At 53.2% G+C, this 15,564-nt stretch overlaps 1 protein-coding gene across 4 annotated transcripts in view; it reads left to right on the forward strand.

The window, feature by feature from the left end:
* Positions 1-15,142, forward strand: part of RPS6KA1 (ribosomal protein S6 kinase A1) — a 37,321-nt gene extending 22,179 nt beyond the window's left edge. For 3 of the 4 annotated variants that reach the window (XM_043445370.1, XM_043445371.1, XM_043445368.1), the window contains 11 exons: positions 301-365; positions 624-726; positions 2,121-2,251; positions 3,742-3,867; positions 4,091-4,180; positions 4,550-4,708; positions 11,934-12,095; positions 12,330-12,406; positions 12,683-12,800; positions 13,713-13,850; positions 14,192-15,142. In XM_043445370.1, the coding sequence (XP_043301305.1) occupies positions 301-365; positions 624-726; positions 2,121-2,251; positions 3,742-3,867; positions 4,091-4,180; positions 4,550-4,708; positions 11,934-12,095; positions 12,330-12,406; positions 12,683-12,800; positions 13,713-13,850; positions 14,192-14,314 (1,292 nt within the window). In that variant the 3' untranslated portion in view covers positions 14,315-15,142. The remainder of the gene's footprint in view (positions 1-300; positions 366-623; positions 727-2,120; positions 2,252-3,741; positions 3,868-4,090; positions 4,181-4,549; positions 4,709-11,933; positions 12,096-12,329; positions 12,407-12,682; positions 12,801-13,712; positions 13,851-14,191) is intronic. The other variant, XM_043445369.1, reaches the window with a different exon arrangement.
* Positions 15,143-15,564: the final 422 nt, after the last annotated feature.

Below are 15,564 nucleotides of genomic sequence, written 5' to 3' on the forward strand. Positions count from 1 at the left end.
TGGCAGATCTCAGGACAGGTTTGGCCTGTCCTGACTTTGACCTTGGACAAGTAGTCTAGCCTCTCTTCTCTGGACCCTCCTTCTCCCATCAGTACATGGGAGCCTGATCATCAAGAGGCTCCAGAAAGTGGAAAATGCTGAGTGGTCTGTAGGCCTCGCGGTGATGGCTGGATGGACTTGGGGTGGCATGAGCCTAGCCTCTGGTCCCAGACCCCAGTGAGGCGTGGCCGCTCGGAGGACAGGGTGGGTGTGTGGGGGTCAGAACGTCCTGGAGCAGACCCCTCATCTGGGCTCTTTCAGGCTCCGGCCCTGACGGGGCAGAGGAAATCAAGCGGCATGTCTTCTACTCCACCATTGACTGGAATGTGAGTGAGCCTGTCCACCCTGGGGCCCCAGGCAGGCCTTCAGCTGTGGTGGGAGGGGGCTTCTGCTGACTCGAGCCTCCAGCGTGAAGCAGAGGCGACGGCGTGGGCTTGGGGGCATGGGCTGGCCTCCCCAGGGCGAGCAGTTATGCCCCATCTGCATAGCCTGTGATCTGTCCAGGCCATTAACTCCTCCTGCATGGGGCTTCCGGCGGGCTGTGGGGGTGCCAAGGTAACCAGGGCGCCCACCCCACCTTGCAGAAGCTGTACCGGCGTGAGATCAAGCCACCCTTCAAGCCGGCCGTGGCGCAACCCGATGACACCTTCTACTTTGACACTGAGTTCACATCCCGCACGCCCAAGGGTGCGTCCCTCGTCTGACTTTGTCCTGGGCTTTCCCTTCCCCAGGAGGGAAGCGGGGAGTCAGGGGCCTCTTGGGGCGCAGGGGCCCTGAGGGCTAAGGCAGGCCAAGGTGTGTGGGCAGACAGGCGGGAGTCTCTGCCTCTTTGTCCCCGTCTCGTTCAGCCTGGCTGTCCCACTCCGGGGCTCTATGGGCCTCTTTGTGCCTGGGCAAGGGGGTGGGAGTGAGTGGGTGGTGGGCCACAATAGAAAAGTCAGGACCTTGGCCCCAGGCACCTTCAGCCCACTGGAAAGACCAGACACCTCAGGCTCCCACTCACGTCAGGGGTGAAGAATCTGACCTGGCAAACACGCGAGGTGGGGACGGTCTGGCAGAGCCGGGGTGACAATGCCCAGAGGTCAGGGGCAAGCGTGGGAATCGGCTTTGGCTGCTCTGACAGCTGGGCTTCGGTGACGCATCTGGAACACGGGCTCAGCCGTAGACCCACTCAGTCCATGGGGTTACTGCTAGAAGCCAAGGAGGCGGCTTCTGGGAGGGGGCTTGGTAAATCCTAACGTTTTGGCCACATATGGGGGAAGTGTTCTGAAAGTCCTCCCAGGGGGACAGGTTTTAGCAGAGGGAGTGCCTTTCTCACTGTGGCTTGCACGTCTCTGATGTCGGGGAACTTGTCACTTCTCTGAGCAGTGTGTCCCCTCTTTATTTATCTGACAAGTATGTACCAGGTCCCTATTAGTGTGCCAGTCATGCGGGGATTGACGGTAAACAAGACAGACCCTGGCCCTGCCTTCATATGGCTCAGGCTGTAGTGGGAGAGAGACACGAAGTCAGCTCTGGGCAGCTTGGCAAGTGCAGCTTAATGGGGGCAACAGGCTGGAGGAGCAGCCTGAAGCCAGGTTTCTCAGAGGACAGTGTGTGAGCTGAGCCTCAAAGGATGGACAAGGAATGGTCTAGTTAGCAGGAACAGCACGTGCAATGGCTTAGAGTCTCCTCTAAGGATCTGAGAAGCTGGGCGTGGCTGAGCTGTGGAGTGGGGCGAGAGGAGGCTAAGATCACAAGCACCTCATTGCCTGGGCTATCCCAAGGGAAGAGGAAGGGTACAGACAGGGGGCAGACTTGTGTTTGGAACCATCCCTCTGGCTGCTGCATAGAAGATGGACCTGAAGGGGCAGACCAGACACAAGGAGGCCTCCAGGAAGGGGTAAAGTAGGCGGGTGGTGGATGTGAGGGTTTTTGCTGTTTCTTGTATGACAGCACTGGGCTGGTCTGAACACACACGGGCAGATGGGCTAAAGCTGGGGATGAGAGGTCCTGCCCAGGCTCCCGTCCTGGCCAGCTTTCTGGGCTCCCTTGGGTCAAGGGTACCTCCTCTGGTTCACATCCCCCTCCTGCCTCTGCAGACTCCCCAGGCATCCCCCCAAGTGCCGGTGCCCATCAGCTGTTCCGCGGCTTCAGCTTCGTGGCCACCGGCCTAATGGAGGACGACGGCAAGCCTCGGGCCACACAGACTCCCCTGCACGCGGTGGTACAGGTGAGGGGCGGGAGAAACTTCTCGAGTGTCCTTTTCCTCTTGGAAACCACAAGGCAGAACAGCTGAGAACACAGGCACTGAACTTGGACAGACTTGGGTTCAGACCCTGCTGCCACCGAGGAGCCCACTGCACCTCAACCTCCTTGAGCCTCAGTTTCCCCATTTGTAAAACAGGGAAGGCAGCGTGGTTATGAGTTTCTTTGTGTACATACACACACACACACACACACATATGCATATATACATATATAATTTGAAACTTTAAAATATTCTGAAATTTGACTTTTTCAAGAATCACCATCTGCTTTCCTTTCACACATGTTTGGTCCTTATAAGTCCTGTGTGTGTGTGTGTGTTCAGTTGCTCAGTCCTGTCTGACTCTCTGAGACCCCATGGACTGTAGCCTGCCAGGCTGCTTTGTCCATGGAATTTTCCAGGCAAGAATACTGCAGTAGGTAGCCATTCCCTCCTCCAGGTTATGAGTTTCTTGACACAGAGGCAGAATGTTGTAGGGCCAGGGCAAACCCAGGTTGGTGGTGCTGGGCGGTGGCTGGCCCTGACAGGGATGGGGGGTACACTCAGATCTCTTCCCACTGTCTCCCACTTGCCTACTCTCCCAACTCCGTGGGAAATTTAGAGTTGAGGGGCAAGAATGGAGACTTTGGAGCTCACTGCCTGGGTCAGAACTTCCAAGGTCAGGGATTGTGGAGGGGACACGTCCTGGTGCCTCAGTTTCCTCATCTGTAAGTGGGGGTGATATAGAACCTTTCCCCAAGGGTCGTTTCAAGAATTATGTGAGTTACTGTGTATAAAGTTAGGGTGACTATGTGATTTATTATCCAACTGGGATATCTTGGTCCCAGACAAGTGTTAAACCAGACTGGATGTGAGGGCAACAGACGTGAACCAGGGCCGCGTGTGGGCTGTGTGGTCACCTGGTGAGAAGGGCTCATAATAGTACCTGCCACACACTCAGCATCACAGAAGCATTTGATACAGTTCATGTCTCAGAGCCTTGAGACATCCCACAAGGTGGGCTGTGTCACCCAGCAAAGGGAAACAACCCGCCGAAGCCCGCAGTAAATGGCAGAGCTGGGACCTGGCTCAGGGCTCCCATGCCCCCTCAGGCCTGCCGGGGTTCTCGGAGCCTCCAACTGCTCCATGTGTGTGTTGTCTCCTTACCTGCCCCCTCCAGCACCCGCTGACCACAAACTGCAGCCTGGCACCCAGGAGCCGGCAAGTGCCCATCATAGTGTAGGAAACAGGCCCAAAGAGGGGCAGACTCTTGCCTGAGGTCTTCTACCCCAAGCCTCCTGCCTCCTGTTGTTCAGGCACTGAGTTGTATCCGACTCTTTGTGACCCCGTGGACTATAGCACACCAGGCTTCCTTCTTGCCCACTGCCACCTCCAGGGGCCCAAGGCCTGGGGTTCTGGGAGATGACTCTCCATTCCAGAGCACATAATCAGTCCCACCTCTTGGTCTCCTGCAGCAGCTACATGGGAAGAACCTGGTTTTTAGCGATGGCTACGTGGTAAAAGAGACAATTGGTGTGGGCTCCTACTCTGAGTGCAAGCGCTGTGTCCACAAGGCCACCAACATGGAGTATGCTGTCAAGGTGAGCCTCATGACCTTGTCCAGGCCAAGGCCGCTCGGCTGGGGTGGAGGTGGTGGGTGATGTAGCCCTGGCCCACTGGTCGGAGACAGGTGGTGCTAGAAGCTCTGTGGATGGATGGAAGGTGTGCGGCTGAGACTCCATGCCCTGCAGCATGGGGCTCTGTGGCAGGGAGGGACTCTGGAGTTGATCCCCCAACACTGCCACATGCACCCCCTTTCCTCAGGTCATTGACAAGAGCAAGCGAGACCCCTCAGAAGAGATTGAAATTCTTCTGCGGTACGGGCAGCACCCCAACATCATCACTCTGAAAGATGTGAGTGGGAGTCCTTGAGGGTGGGGTGGGGACACGGGCCCTCGGCTCTCGGACTGGTCTCGGGGTTGCCATTCCTTTGGCTTCTGGTCCTCCTCTGCTCACAGATGGGAGGTCCACTGAGGTGCCTTTAGCCTGGCTGCAGCAGGTGCCCTCCCTGGGTGACGCTGGCATTCTCCGAGAGCGTTCTTGCCCTCAGGACAGAGCCAGCATCCTGTCCAGGGGCCCAGGTGAAAGTGCTGCCAGGGTGATGAGACACAGCAGAACGCAGGCCCAAGGCTCAGGTCTTTCCTCCCTGGCCCGGTGAGCTGGTGACCAAGGAGCTCAGGCCTGGCATCGAGGGGAGGGGCCTGATGGTGAGGTCTCTGGCAGGTGTACGATGACGGCAAACACGTGTACCTGGTGACAGAGCTGATGCGGGGAGGGGAGCTGCTGGATAAGATCCTACGGCAGAAATTCTTCTCGGAACGTGAGGCCAGCTTCGTCCTGCACACCATCAGCAAGACCGTGGAATATCTGCACTCCCAGGGGGTAAGTCTTGAGTAGGGGGCTACTGAGTGGGCCTGGGGCTGGGGGGCAGCCTGGGGTCTAACCATCAAAAGAGTGCATGGACCATGACTGGCCCAGACAGTGGCAATCTTCCACCAGCCAGAGGGGAGACTCGAGACGGGTGAGTGGGCAAGTGGATGGATTTAAGGAAGGAAAGGAGGGACAGATGAGGCCACATTGTGAAAAGGAACATTTATTCAGGACCTAGGCAGGCATCATGCTGTGTTCCTTCTTGCATTATCTCAACTGATTTTCGCAACAACTCTATTGGGTAGATGCTGTTCTTGGTCTCACTTTATAGTTATGGAAGCCGAGGCTCAGAGATGTGAGCTCACTTGCCTGAGGTCACACAGCCTGGGAAGAAGGGAGCCAGAGTGTTTGACTGAGAAATTTGGGTGGGGAGCTACAGATGCAGAGTGGTTTTGAGTTAGGAAGCAGCGAGATCACTGTGGGAGCTTCAAGGCTTCAGGGAGGAACCTGGCTGTGGGTTCAGCTGTCAGGATAAGAGGAAGTGGATGTAGGAGGAAATGCTGCTGGAAACACAGGCTAATTTCTTTACAATATTGTGGTTTTTGCTGTACATCAACATGAATCAGCCACAGGTGCACATGTGTCCCCCCCATCCTGAGCCCCACTCCCACCTCCCTCCACACGCCATTCCTCTGGGTTGTCCCAGAGCACTGGCTTTGAGTGCTCTGCTTCATGCATTGACCTTGCACTGGTCAACTATTTTACATATGGTAATATACATATTTCAATGCTATTCTCTCAAATCATCCCACCCTTGCCTTCTCCCAGAGTCCAAAAGTCTGTTCTTTACATCTGTGTCTCTTTCGCTGCCTTTCATATAGGATTGTCGTTACCATCTTTCTAAATTCCATATGTATGCATTAATATACTGGTGTTAATATATTGGTGTTTCTCTTTCTGACTTACTTAATAGGCTCCAGGTTCATCCACCTCATTAGAACTGACTAAAATGTCAAAAATGTCTTTCTGCGATTGGTTTATTGGATTCACAATCTCTGCAAGGTTCATACCTTTCATTCACTTATCATACCCCTTAAGCCTCTTATAAAACTGAGATAAAATTTGCCTACAGAAGATCTTCAGTGTACAAGTTGATGAGTTTCATTAAATGTGTACATCCATGTCACCTCCATAGTAAAACCTCCCTTTCGGATGCCACTGACTTGTTGAAGAGAGCAGTTCTGTGGAATGTCCCACATTATTTACTTATTTATTTGGCCGCACTGCAGAACATATTGGATCTTAGTTCTCCAACCAGGGATTGAATCCATAACCCTTGCATTGGCAGCACAAAGTCTTAATCACTGGACCACCAAGGAAGTCCTGGTCCCGCATTTTGAATGTGTTTGTTCTTGTGGCATCATTTTAATTGTTTTTCTATTGCTTATATTTCCTGTAAACTGCAAGGTGCTCCAAAATCTTAATTAGATTTTGCTTCAACTTCTTTTTGGGAGCAAGGAGTCAAAAATCACTCCATGGGAGGTGCAGTGAAGTTCGCACAGCATCATGTCTGGGAGCCAGTGTCTCCTTGCCCCCGGTAGTCATCACAGTCTGGGGATGGGTGAACGGGTGTCAGGCAGTAGGTGGGTGTGAGGTGTATCATGGAGATCCTCACCAACCTTTCATGCAATGGTTTCAGCCTTTTGTGACATTTCCCTGAATGATTTCATTAGAATTTGCAAAAATAACAATGTGTGATTCTGTCTAACTTATTAGGGGGATTCTTTTGTGAAAAAGAACTTTACCTTATCACCAGAGGTCTAGTTTGGTTACTGCATGGTCGTGTTTGAAGTGGTTATGTGTTTTGGAATGACCGGTGCCAACAGACTGATATGGAAATATGTCAGGTCAGACAGTACACAGGCTTCCCTTTCCTGTTTTGTTTTCACGTAAGTACTAGCTAGCGTCACCCGAAGAAGGTTTAGAAGATAGAGCTGAAGTGGTGAGTTTCCAGCAGGCCACCTAAAGCTCAGAGCAGGGATGGCCGTACCTCAGAGCTTATAGGATATTAGTTCCCTCAATGAGGGATTGAACCTGCACCCTCAGCTGTGAAAGCTCAGAGTCCCAACCACTGGACCACCAGGAAATTAACCAGGGAAGGGCTTTTCTAGAGTGGGAGCTGCTTCCAAAAGTAGTGAGCCTCTCTGTGAGGGGTAGGTGAGCTCCAGGTACAGACATTCACTCTGTAGAGGTGTCATGGGAGAATATTATTTCTTGCCCAAAGGACATCTTTGGGATTTTGGAACCTATGGGCCCTAAAGTTTCTTCAGTCCAGAATACTGGAGTTGGTAGCCTTTCCCTTTTACAGGGGCTCTTCCCAACCCAGGAATCGAACCCAGGTCTTCCACATTGCAGGCAGGTTCTTTACCAGCTGCCTCTAAACTTTCTGGCCCTTTCCAAATACTAGGGGAAGATGAGGAGGAAATCGGAAGCTCTCATGGAGGTTTTTGGAGGGAGATTCTCAACCGTTTACCACTTTGGCGTCTGTGGTCCAGAAGCCAGGAATCTAGTCATCGTAACAGCTGAGGAATGAGAAGAGGGTGACCAGTTCTGGGCCCTCCTATTTGTTTTCATGTTATCTTCATATTGAAATATCACATAAACAGATCATCATGTACAATTCAATAAGTCTTCAAAAGTGAATACACCCACATAACTAGCACCAAGAGCAGACAGGGCTGTGCCTCTCAGCTTAGTTCCCCGACCAGGAATTGAACCCACACCCTTAGCAATGAACACTGGGAGTCCTAACCACTGGACCACCAGGGAACTCTTCAGGGAAGGGCTTTCTAGAGTGGGAGCTGAAGGATTTCTAGTTCCCCAAGCCCCTCGAACCCCTTCCACTCTCCCTCCTCCAAGATAACCATTCTAAGCTGACTTCTAATTTGATATAAATGTACTCTTTCATATCTGACTTCAGCCACTGACCACTGTCTCTGAGATTCGCCTGTGATGTTGTGTGGACAGTTTCCTCAGTCTCATTGCTCTGTGGTTTCTACTGTGTGAATAAACCACAGTTTAATTATCCTTTCTACTGTTAGTGGACATGGGTTGTTACTAGTTTACTTATTTATTTTTTTAAAGAAGGTATTCAAGAACAAAAGAGTTGATAGTGATGGTCCCTTCAGCATATTGCTTCACAAAGCTGATAAAGTAAGATTTTGATGATATTCAGGATTCTTCTTCTCTTTTGGCTGCTCTGGGTCTTGGTTGCAGGATGCGGGATCTTTAGTTTTGGCTTGTGTGATCTAGTTCCCTGGCAAGAGACTGAACTGTGTTCAGAGCCCCCTGCGTTGGGAGCTTGGAGTCTTAGCCACTGGACCACCAGGGAAGTCTCTGTTACCAGTTTTTTGACTATGACAAGTAACACTGCCGTGACATTCTTGCACTTGTCTTTCGTGAACACTTGTCCACTATAACCTGGGTATAAACATAACAGTGCAATTGCTGGGTCATAGTGCAGGATATATTCATCTTTAGTAGATGTTGCCAGTTTTCTAAAGTTGTTTTACATAGTTATACTGTCCAAAAGTGTGTGAGAGTTCTGTTATTTGCCAACACTTGGCATTTTCCATCTTTTTAATTATAGCCACTCTTAAGAGAGGAGGAGTGGTATCCCATAATGGTTTTAATTTACGTTTTCCGGATGACTGATGAAGCTGAGCACCTCTTCAGCGGTTTATTGCCATTTGGACAGCCTCTTTATGGAAAGTCGGTTCAAGTCTTTTGTCCATTAAATGAAATTGGGTTGTCCGCTTTTTTTCATTTTATTTTGCAGGACTTCTTCGTTTAAGATGTGGAGCCCTTTCAAGTCTCTAGCTTCCGTCAGGGCCCCAAGGTGCCGAGAACAGCCTGTCTGAGAACTCAGTAGTGCTTCACACTTTGACTTCTCTGTTTAACCAGATGACTTGCGTCAAAGAGCTTCATCCTTTATCTGTGTGTGTGTGGCTGGTCACAGGTGCCCTAATGCGCATCCTCCGATGATGCTGGCGATGACAGAGCACTTTGCTGCCCCTGGCACCACAGAGAACTTTCCACGGGCCAGACAGATTCTAAGTATTTTACACATCCACTCACTTAATTGTTTCAACAAACCTATGAAGAAGGTGTGAGTATTAGTTCACCCATTTTATAGGTGAGGAAATTGAGGCTCTGGGAGCTTAAGTAAAAGTCTCATAGCTAAACTGGCTTCAGATTCTGAGCTCCTTCCTTGCGTGTGATTGGCTGCTGCTTTGGACAGCATCTGTGCCCTCATTTTCCTGCCCTTCTTGTCCTCTAATTTTTAAGAGCTTCTTAACAAGCACTCGCTGTATCTTGATATCCAGCATGATGGTGGGGTTCAGCCCCAGGAAGTGCTGGGGTCACTATGGCAGCAGCTGTCATTTTCCAGGCCCTGTGCTACACTTCTGGTACATAACTCGTACGAGCCTTCCTGTAACGCTGGGGGCCAAGCACTCTTATCAGCCCCGTTCTACAGGTGACAAAACCAAAGGCTGGAGATGCTGAGTGACACATCATGATCACACAGCCGCTGCCGGTAGAGCCAGGATTCACACTACAGCCCGTCTGCCTCCTGACTGAAATCACAACTTCACTAGAGCCATAGCCTGTGACTCAGTGGCTGCGTTTGGCCTGCGCAACGCGGGTGTTTTCTTGGTTTGGTAATTTGGTTTGGTAATTCGGCTGCTTTTGAAACCTGGGCCTGAGTTGCTGCGTAGTGATTGTCAGCTGGAGTGAGCAGCAGCTGCCTCTGGAGCCTGTTGGCCTGGCTCTACAGGGACTGTGCAGGGATCCTCTTATAAAGCCAACTAACTGGCAAGATTCGGCCGATCTAATATGCAAAGTGTCTGTGTGTTTCAGAGGTGCGATTCATTCATTCAGGGCACAGAGTTCACGTAGCGCTTCCTGTGTGCGAGTCCCTATGCTCCGTCCTGGGGGTGAGCAGGCATTCCACAGAGAGATATGGCTGTTCGTGATTGAAGGACCCCCCTCTGGCCTGAGCTCCAGGCACTGGAGGGATGTGGTGGACAATGAGGCTAGAACGGACAGCCAGGCTCTCCACACCAGGATGGGGACTTCAGGGTTTATCCTGAAGTAGTAGGGAGCCAATGAAGGTTTTTCACAGCTCTCAGGGAGGTACCATGAGCTCATGGGAGAAGGAAGGTGAAAATGAGTTTAGTCTGGGATTGTTGGGCTTGAGGGGCTAGGGGGACATTCAGTGGTTGCCATCTGGTAAGCAGCTGTGTGATCCTGGACTCAGGAAAGTTCCGGGTTACTGTCGGAGATCTGAGAGTTGTCAATAATTAGGTGAGAGTTAGTGACTCTGAATGGAACCATGCAGAGGGAGAGGGTGTGGATGAAAAGGAAGTGGAATGGGTCAGCCGCCTCAGGTTACACATGAGCACGTGGGCCCAGGGCAGAGTCATGTGCTTAAGGCCTCCATTTCTTCAGCAGGTGTTTATTGAATACCTGCTATGTGCTGGGAACTGTTCTTAATGCTGGGATACAGCAGTGAGCAAAACACTCCTGGAGCTTACATTCCAGTGGGTGGGTTCAGAAGACGATGAAGTAAATATCCAACAGTGGTAAATGCTGTGGATAAAGATAAAGCAGGGTGAGGAGACGAAGGCGTTCTGGTCTGTGGTTGCTATTTTATATGGAATGGTCCAGGGAAGGCCTTAACTGGTGAGGTGACATTTGAGCTGAAACCCGAAAGAAATAAGAGAATGAGCCAGGCAGATGCCTAAGGGAAGAATATTCCAGAAAGAGGGAACAGCAAGGGCAAAGGCCCTGGGGCAGGAGTGTGCTTAGCAAGTTGAAGGAAGAGCAAAGAGGCTGGCATGGCCAAAGCCAGCTGAGCAAGGAAAGGAGTGCTAGAGGGCCAGAGAGTGCCAGCGATGTGGGTGAGGGGTAGGGGAGCGAGGAGGTGAGGCCACCAGGCCACTGTAAAGACTTTTCTTCTTAAGAGGGGACCCCTTGGAGGTGACATGAACTGACTTACATTTAACAGGATCACTCTGGCTGCTCTGTTTAGAACAGGCCATAGGAGATGAAGCAGAAGCAGGGAGACCAGTTAGGAGGTTGTTGCCATAATCCAGGGGAGGGATGATAATGGCTGGGATCCTCATGCTGCCAGTAGAGGAGCTGAAAAGTACCTGGGCTCTGGATATTTTTTTAAAAATATTTATTTATTTGACTGTACCAGGTCTTAGTTGCGGCACTCCAGATCTTTAGCTATGGCATATGGGATGTTGTTCCCTGACCAGGAATCAAACCTGGGCCGCCTGCATTGAGAGCACAGAGTCTTAACCACTGGACCACTATCCAGGGAAGTCCCTGGATATATTTTAATGGTAGAGCCAGCAGTGTTTGCTGATGGATTGATCGAGGAATATGAGAAAAAAAGAGGAATTAAGAATGACTCTAAGATTTTGACCCATGCAGTGGGAAGGATGGAGTTGCCATTAGGTCACATGTGTGGTCCCCGCTTCCCAGGTGGCACTAGTGGTAAAGAACCCACCTGCCAATGCAGGAGACATAAGGAGACATGGGTTTGATCCCTGAGTTGGGAAGATCCCTTGGAGGACGTCATGGCACCCACTCCAGTATTCATGCCTAGAAAGTCCAGTGGACAGAGGAGTCTGGCAGGCTACAGTCCATAGGTTCTCAAAGAGTCAGACACGACTGAAGTGACTTAGCATGCATGCACGTACACACATGTGTGGCAGGCAGATGTGAGGAGTTCACTGTGGACAGTGAAGTTAGGGCTGCCAAGTGGCTCAGTGGTAAAGAACCCGCCTGCCAGTGCAGGAGACACAAGAGACTCGGGTTTGATCTCTGAGTCAGAAAGACCCCCTGGGGTAAGAAATGGCAACCCACACCAGTATTCTTGCCTGGAAAATTCCATGGACAGAGGAACCTGACGGGCTACGGTCCATGGGATTGAAAGTCGGACGCGACTGAGCACATGCACACACACAGACATTGACCTAGAGGGTTCAAGTTGATAACACCAGCAGCACCAAGGCCCCTTGGCAGCCCCTTCCCTCCCTTTCAGCTTCTGGGTCCTTCTGCCCCCTCTCTGGGCCCATCTTCTGACTCTCCCATCCCTGGCAGTGGACCTGGGCCCCCAGCAGCCTGCCCACATGGAGAACTGACCCGGACCCTCTGCCCCCAGGTCGTGCACAGGGACCTCAAGCCCAGCAACATCCTGTATGTGGACGAGTCTGGGAACCCCGAGTGCCTGCGCATCTGTGACTTTGGCTTTGCCAAGCAGCTGCGGGCTGAGAACGGGCTCCTCATGACACCTTGCTACACCGCCAACTTCGTGGCACCCGAGGTGAGTGGCCCGGCCTCGTCAGCTACAAGAGTTGGGGGGGGGGGGCCTGGCACGGGGGCCTTGTGTCCCTTCCAGAGGCCCCACGCTGTCCAGGACTCCAGTCTGTGTGGCCTCGGTCCAGATACCAAGGGAGGATCAGCCCACACCTGGGACCCTTGTCCTGCATTCTGGGGAGCAGCAGGCAGGCATATGCCCCTTGGCCCAACCACCCTTCCCTGCCTGCCTTCCTGCCAGGTTCTGAAGCGCCAGGGCTATGATGAAGGCTGCGACATTTGGAGCCTGGGCATTCTGCTGTACACCATGCTGGCGGGGTGAGTGCCCCTCTGGCCTGCACCCCGTCCGCCCCCCGCCCTCCCTCCAGCCCTAGTGCACAGGCTGGGGTGGCGCTTGTCTGATGGGAGAGACTCATCCCTGCTTGAGGAAGGGCTGGAGACAGGAACGTGCTGCTGCCTTTGGGAGCTCCACCTTGGGGAGGAAGTGCCACCTTTGGGGGCACCCACTCTGAAGGGGGAGACACAGTCCCCCCTCGCCACCCCCGCCGCCAGGAGGCCAGAGGCTATACCCACACCCGGTGGACTCTCCTCCAGATACACTCCATTTGCCAACGGACCCAGTGACACACCAGAGGAAATCCTGACCCGGATTGGCAGTGGCAAGTTCACTCTCAGCGGGGGAAACTGGAACACGGTTTCAGACACAGCCAAGGTGAGTCTGTAAGGCCTGGACCCTGCTCACTCAGGGCTGGGGAGGCAGGGTCCCATCCCAGGGATTTCACAGACAGGTGACCGGCAGCCTCATTTCTCCAAGTGGAATATCCCACAGACCTCTGTTGCTGTATTTCTGCAAGTGGAAGATTCCCAGGCAGACTGCTGCCCCCTCCCCTGCACTCTATCTTGTGTGTTATTTGGACAACTTGGTGATCGTTCACTGGCCCTTCCTGTGTTCTGGGCCCTGAAGGGGGACAGAGGGCTGCACTGTCACGGCCCCTGCCTCGTGGGGACTTAGTGTGAGGGGAGAGACAGGCTTGCACACAGGGGGACAGAGGCAGGTCCTCCTGGTCAGAGGTATAGGCATTGGAGGCCCAGGCAGAGCTACGGGCCACCAGGCAGACAGGCCTTCTCAGAGGAGGGAACGTTTGCGCTTTCAGTGCTTCCCAGTGGTGGGAACCTCTGTGTCAGACACTGGGTTGAGTCCTTAGTGAACAGTACCCCCTCGCATTGACCTTATGAGTCGGGTACTTTTGTCATCCTATTTCTCAGAGGGGAAGCTGAGGCTCAGAGAGTCAAATTAATTTGCCCCAGATAGGCAGTCGATCAGCAGCAGAGTCAGGTTTTGATCCTTCCCAGCCCCAGCCTTTGGTTCTTCCCACCTTCCTGCGTGGCTTCTAGATGGTGAAAGAGAAAAGAAAGGGCCTTCCAGGAAGAAATCCCCAAAAAGGGCATGTGCCACTCGAGGAGGCCCTGGAGCAGCGTGGAGAAAGGATTGCAGGGGCTACTGCAAGGGTCCAGGCGGGAGACTGCAGGAAACGGCTGCCTCAGCCAGTCCCCATCGGCCAGGCCTAGCACTCTGCTCCCCGGCTGGCCTCTCCCACTAACCCCCTTGCCTGCTCTTCCCCAGGACCTGGTGTCCAAGATGCTGCATGTGGACCCCCACCAGCGCCTCACAGCCAAGCAGGTCCTGCAGCACCCGTGGATCACCCAGAAAGACAAGCTTCCACAGAGCCAGCTGTCACACCAGGACCTGCAGCTTGTGAAGGTACCGCCGCCCCAGGCTGCCGAGCCGCAGGGGCCCAAGCCAGGGTTCCGGGGGCAAGGACTCGGGGTGGTAGAGCCAGGAGATGCCATGTGCGTCTCTCCCCAGGGAGCCCTGTCTGACACACCAGGGTGTCGACAGTGCCTTCATGGCCTCCAGTCCTTTGGGGGAAGGCACAGCTCCTGCCCTCTGAAGCCTTCGATCTGAGGGAGGAGGCAGTGAAGAACCACCAAGGCAGGATTAACGGGGGCCCGGGTGGGCTACAGAACCCTGGGAGGGGCTGGCTTGGCCCTGGAGCACATGTACCTCCCACTGTCATGAACTGAGTCCCCCTTGTCTCCCAGGGAGCCATGGCAGCTACCTACTCAGCGCTCAACAGCTCCAAGCCCACCCCTCAGCTGAAGCCCATCGAGTCGTCTATCTTGGCCCAGCGGCGGGTGAGGAAGCTGCCGTCCACCACCCTGTGAGGGGCCTGAGCATCCGGGCCGCAGGGCGGTGCTAGCTGGATGGAGGCAGCGTGCTTCCCAGAGGAAGCAGACCTGAATCCCAGGGCCAGAGGGAGCGGAGCCCCGCGGGGCCCAGGAAGCAGCCAGCCCGGATCACCCCAGGGAGGGTGTGAGAAGTGCCTTCTCCTTCCCCAGGACAGATTCTTCTCGGCTCAGGCTCTGCTGGTTGAAATCGATTCACTGTACAAACTCTTTATCTATTTTTAAGGACAAAATGGCATCAACCACCATGGATTTCTACAAGATCCATTTGCCTTTCTGGGAGCAGAAGTAGCCAGTGGAGCCCCAGGAGGGCGCTGAGTCATAAGGGCGCTCTGTGGCTGAGACCCCTTAGAGCAGCTTTAGGATTCCCCCGGGGGACCCCCACGATTGGCTGTCTGTAGCCATCTGCACCCACCTCCGAGGCAGTCCGGCGTCCCCTCCCAGAGCCTTTGGCTGTTTAGCAGAACTTGGTCTACCCTGGTTGGCTCCTATTCTGTTCTGTTGTGCTGCGAGAGGGAGGTCTGGAACCACTTTCTGCTAGAGGAGAGGACCAAGGCCCTGTGGCTCCCAGCTTCAGGCACCAGCATCCACCCCTGGGCCCCCTGCAGTCAGGTCGAGCACCCCCTGAAGGAGCATCGAGAAAGCACTTTCTGGCTGACTTCTGTTGGAGTCCGCCACAGGACAGAGTTCATGAGAGGCCTGTGGGGCGGGCCGAGAGGGGCAGGAGCTTTTTTCATTTCTTCCTCAGCTGGTAACTCAGGGTTCATCTGTCCATGGCCTTTCTAATAAACTTACAGTTGAATTGAAGCACGTTCGCCTCCGCTTGTCATCCCTGGATTTGCCTGCCCTCTGCTGTTGGGTGTTGAGGACTTTGGTCGTGACCAGTACTGGGCCCGGGCAAGTTAGCCCACTGCTTGGAGCTCAGTTGGGGAGCAGTGGGAGTCCCATTGGCTCTCCCCATTTCTGCCAGGGATTCCGTTATGGTATTGATAATAGTAATGGGATTATTAGCCACTTGTGACCAAGTGCCAGGCACTGTGCCTGAGCCTTATGTGTATTTCTCAATTGATCTTTTTTTAAAATTTATTTTATTTTTGGCTGTGCTGGGTCTTTACTGCTACGTTCAGGCTTTCTCTCGTTGCAGCAATAGGGGGTGGGGGCTACTCTCTATTTGCGGTGCACAAGCTTCTCATTGAAGGGGCTTCTGTTGTTGCAGAGCACAGGCTTTA

This window comes from Cervus canadensis, chromosome 24, assembly GCF_019320065.1.
Source record: "Cervus canadensis isolate Bull #8, Minnesota chromosome 24, ASM1932006v1, whole genome shotgun sequence".
NCBI classification, from domain to species: Eukaryota; Metazoa; Chordata; class Mammalia; order Artiodactyla; family Cervidae; genus Cervus; species Cervus canadensis.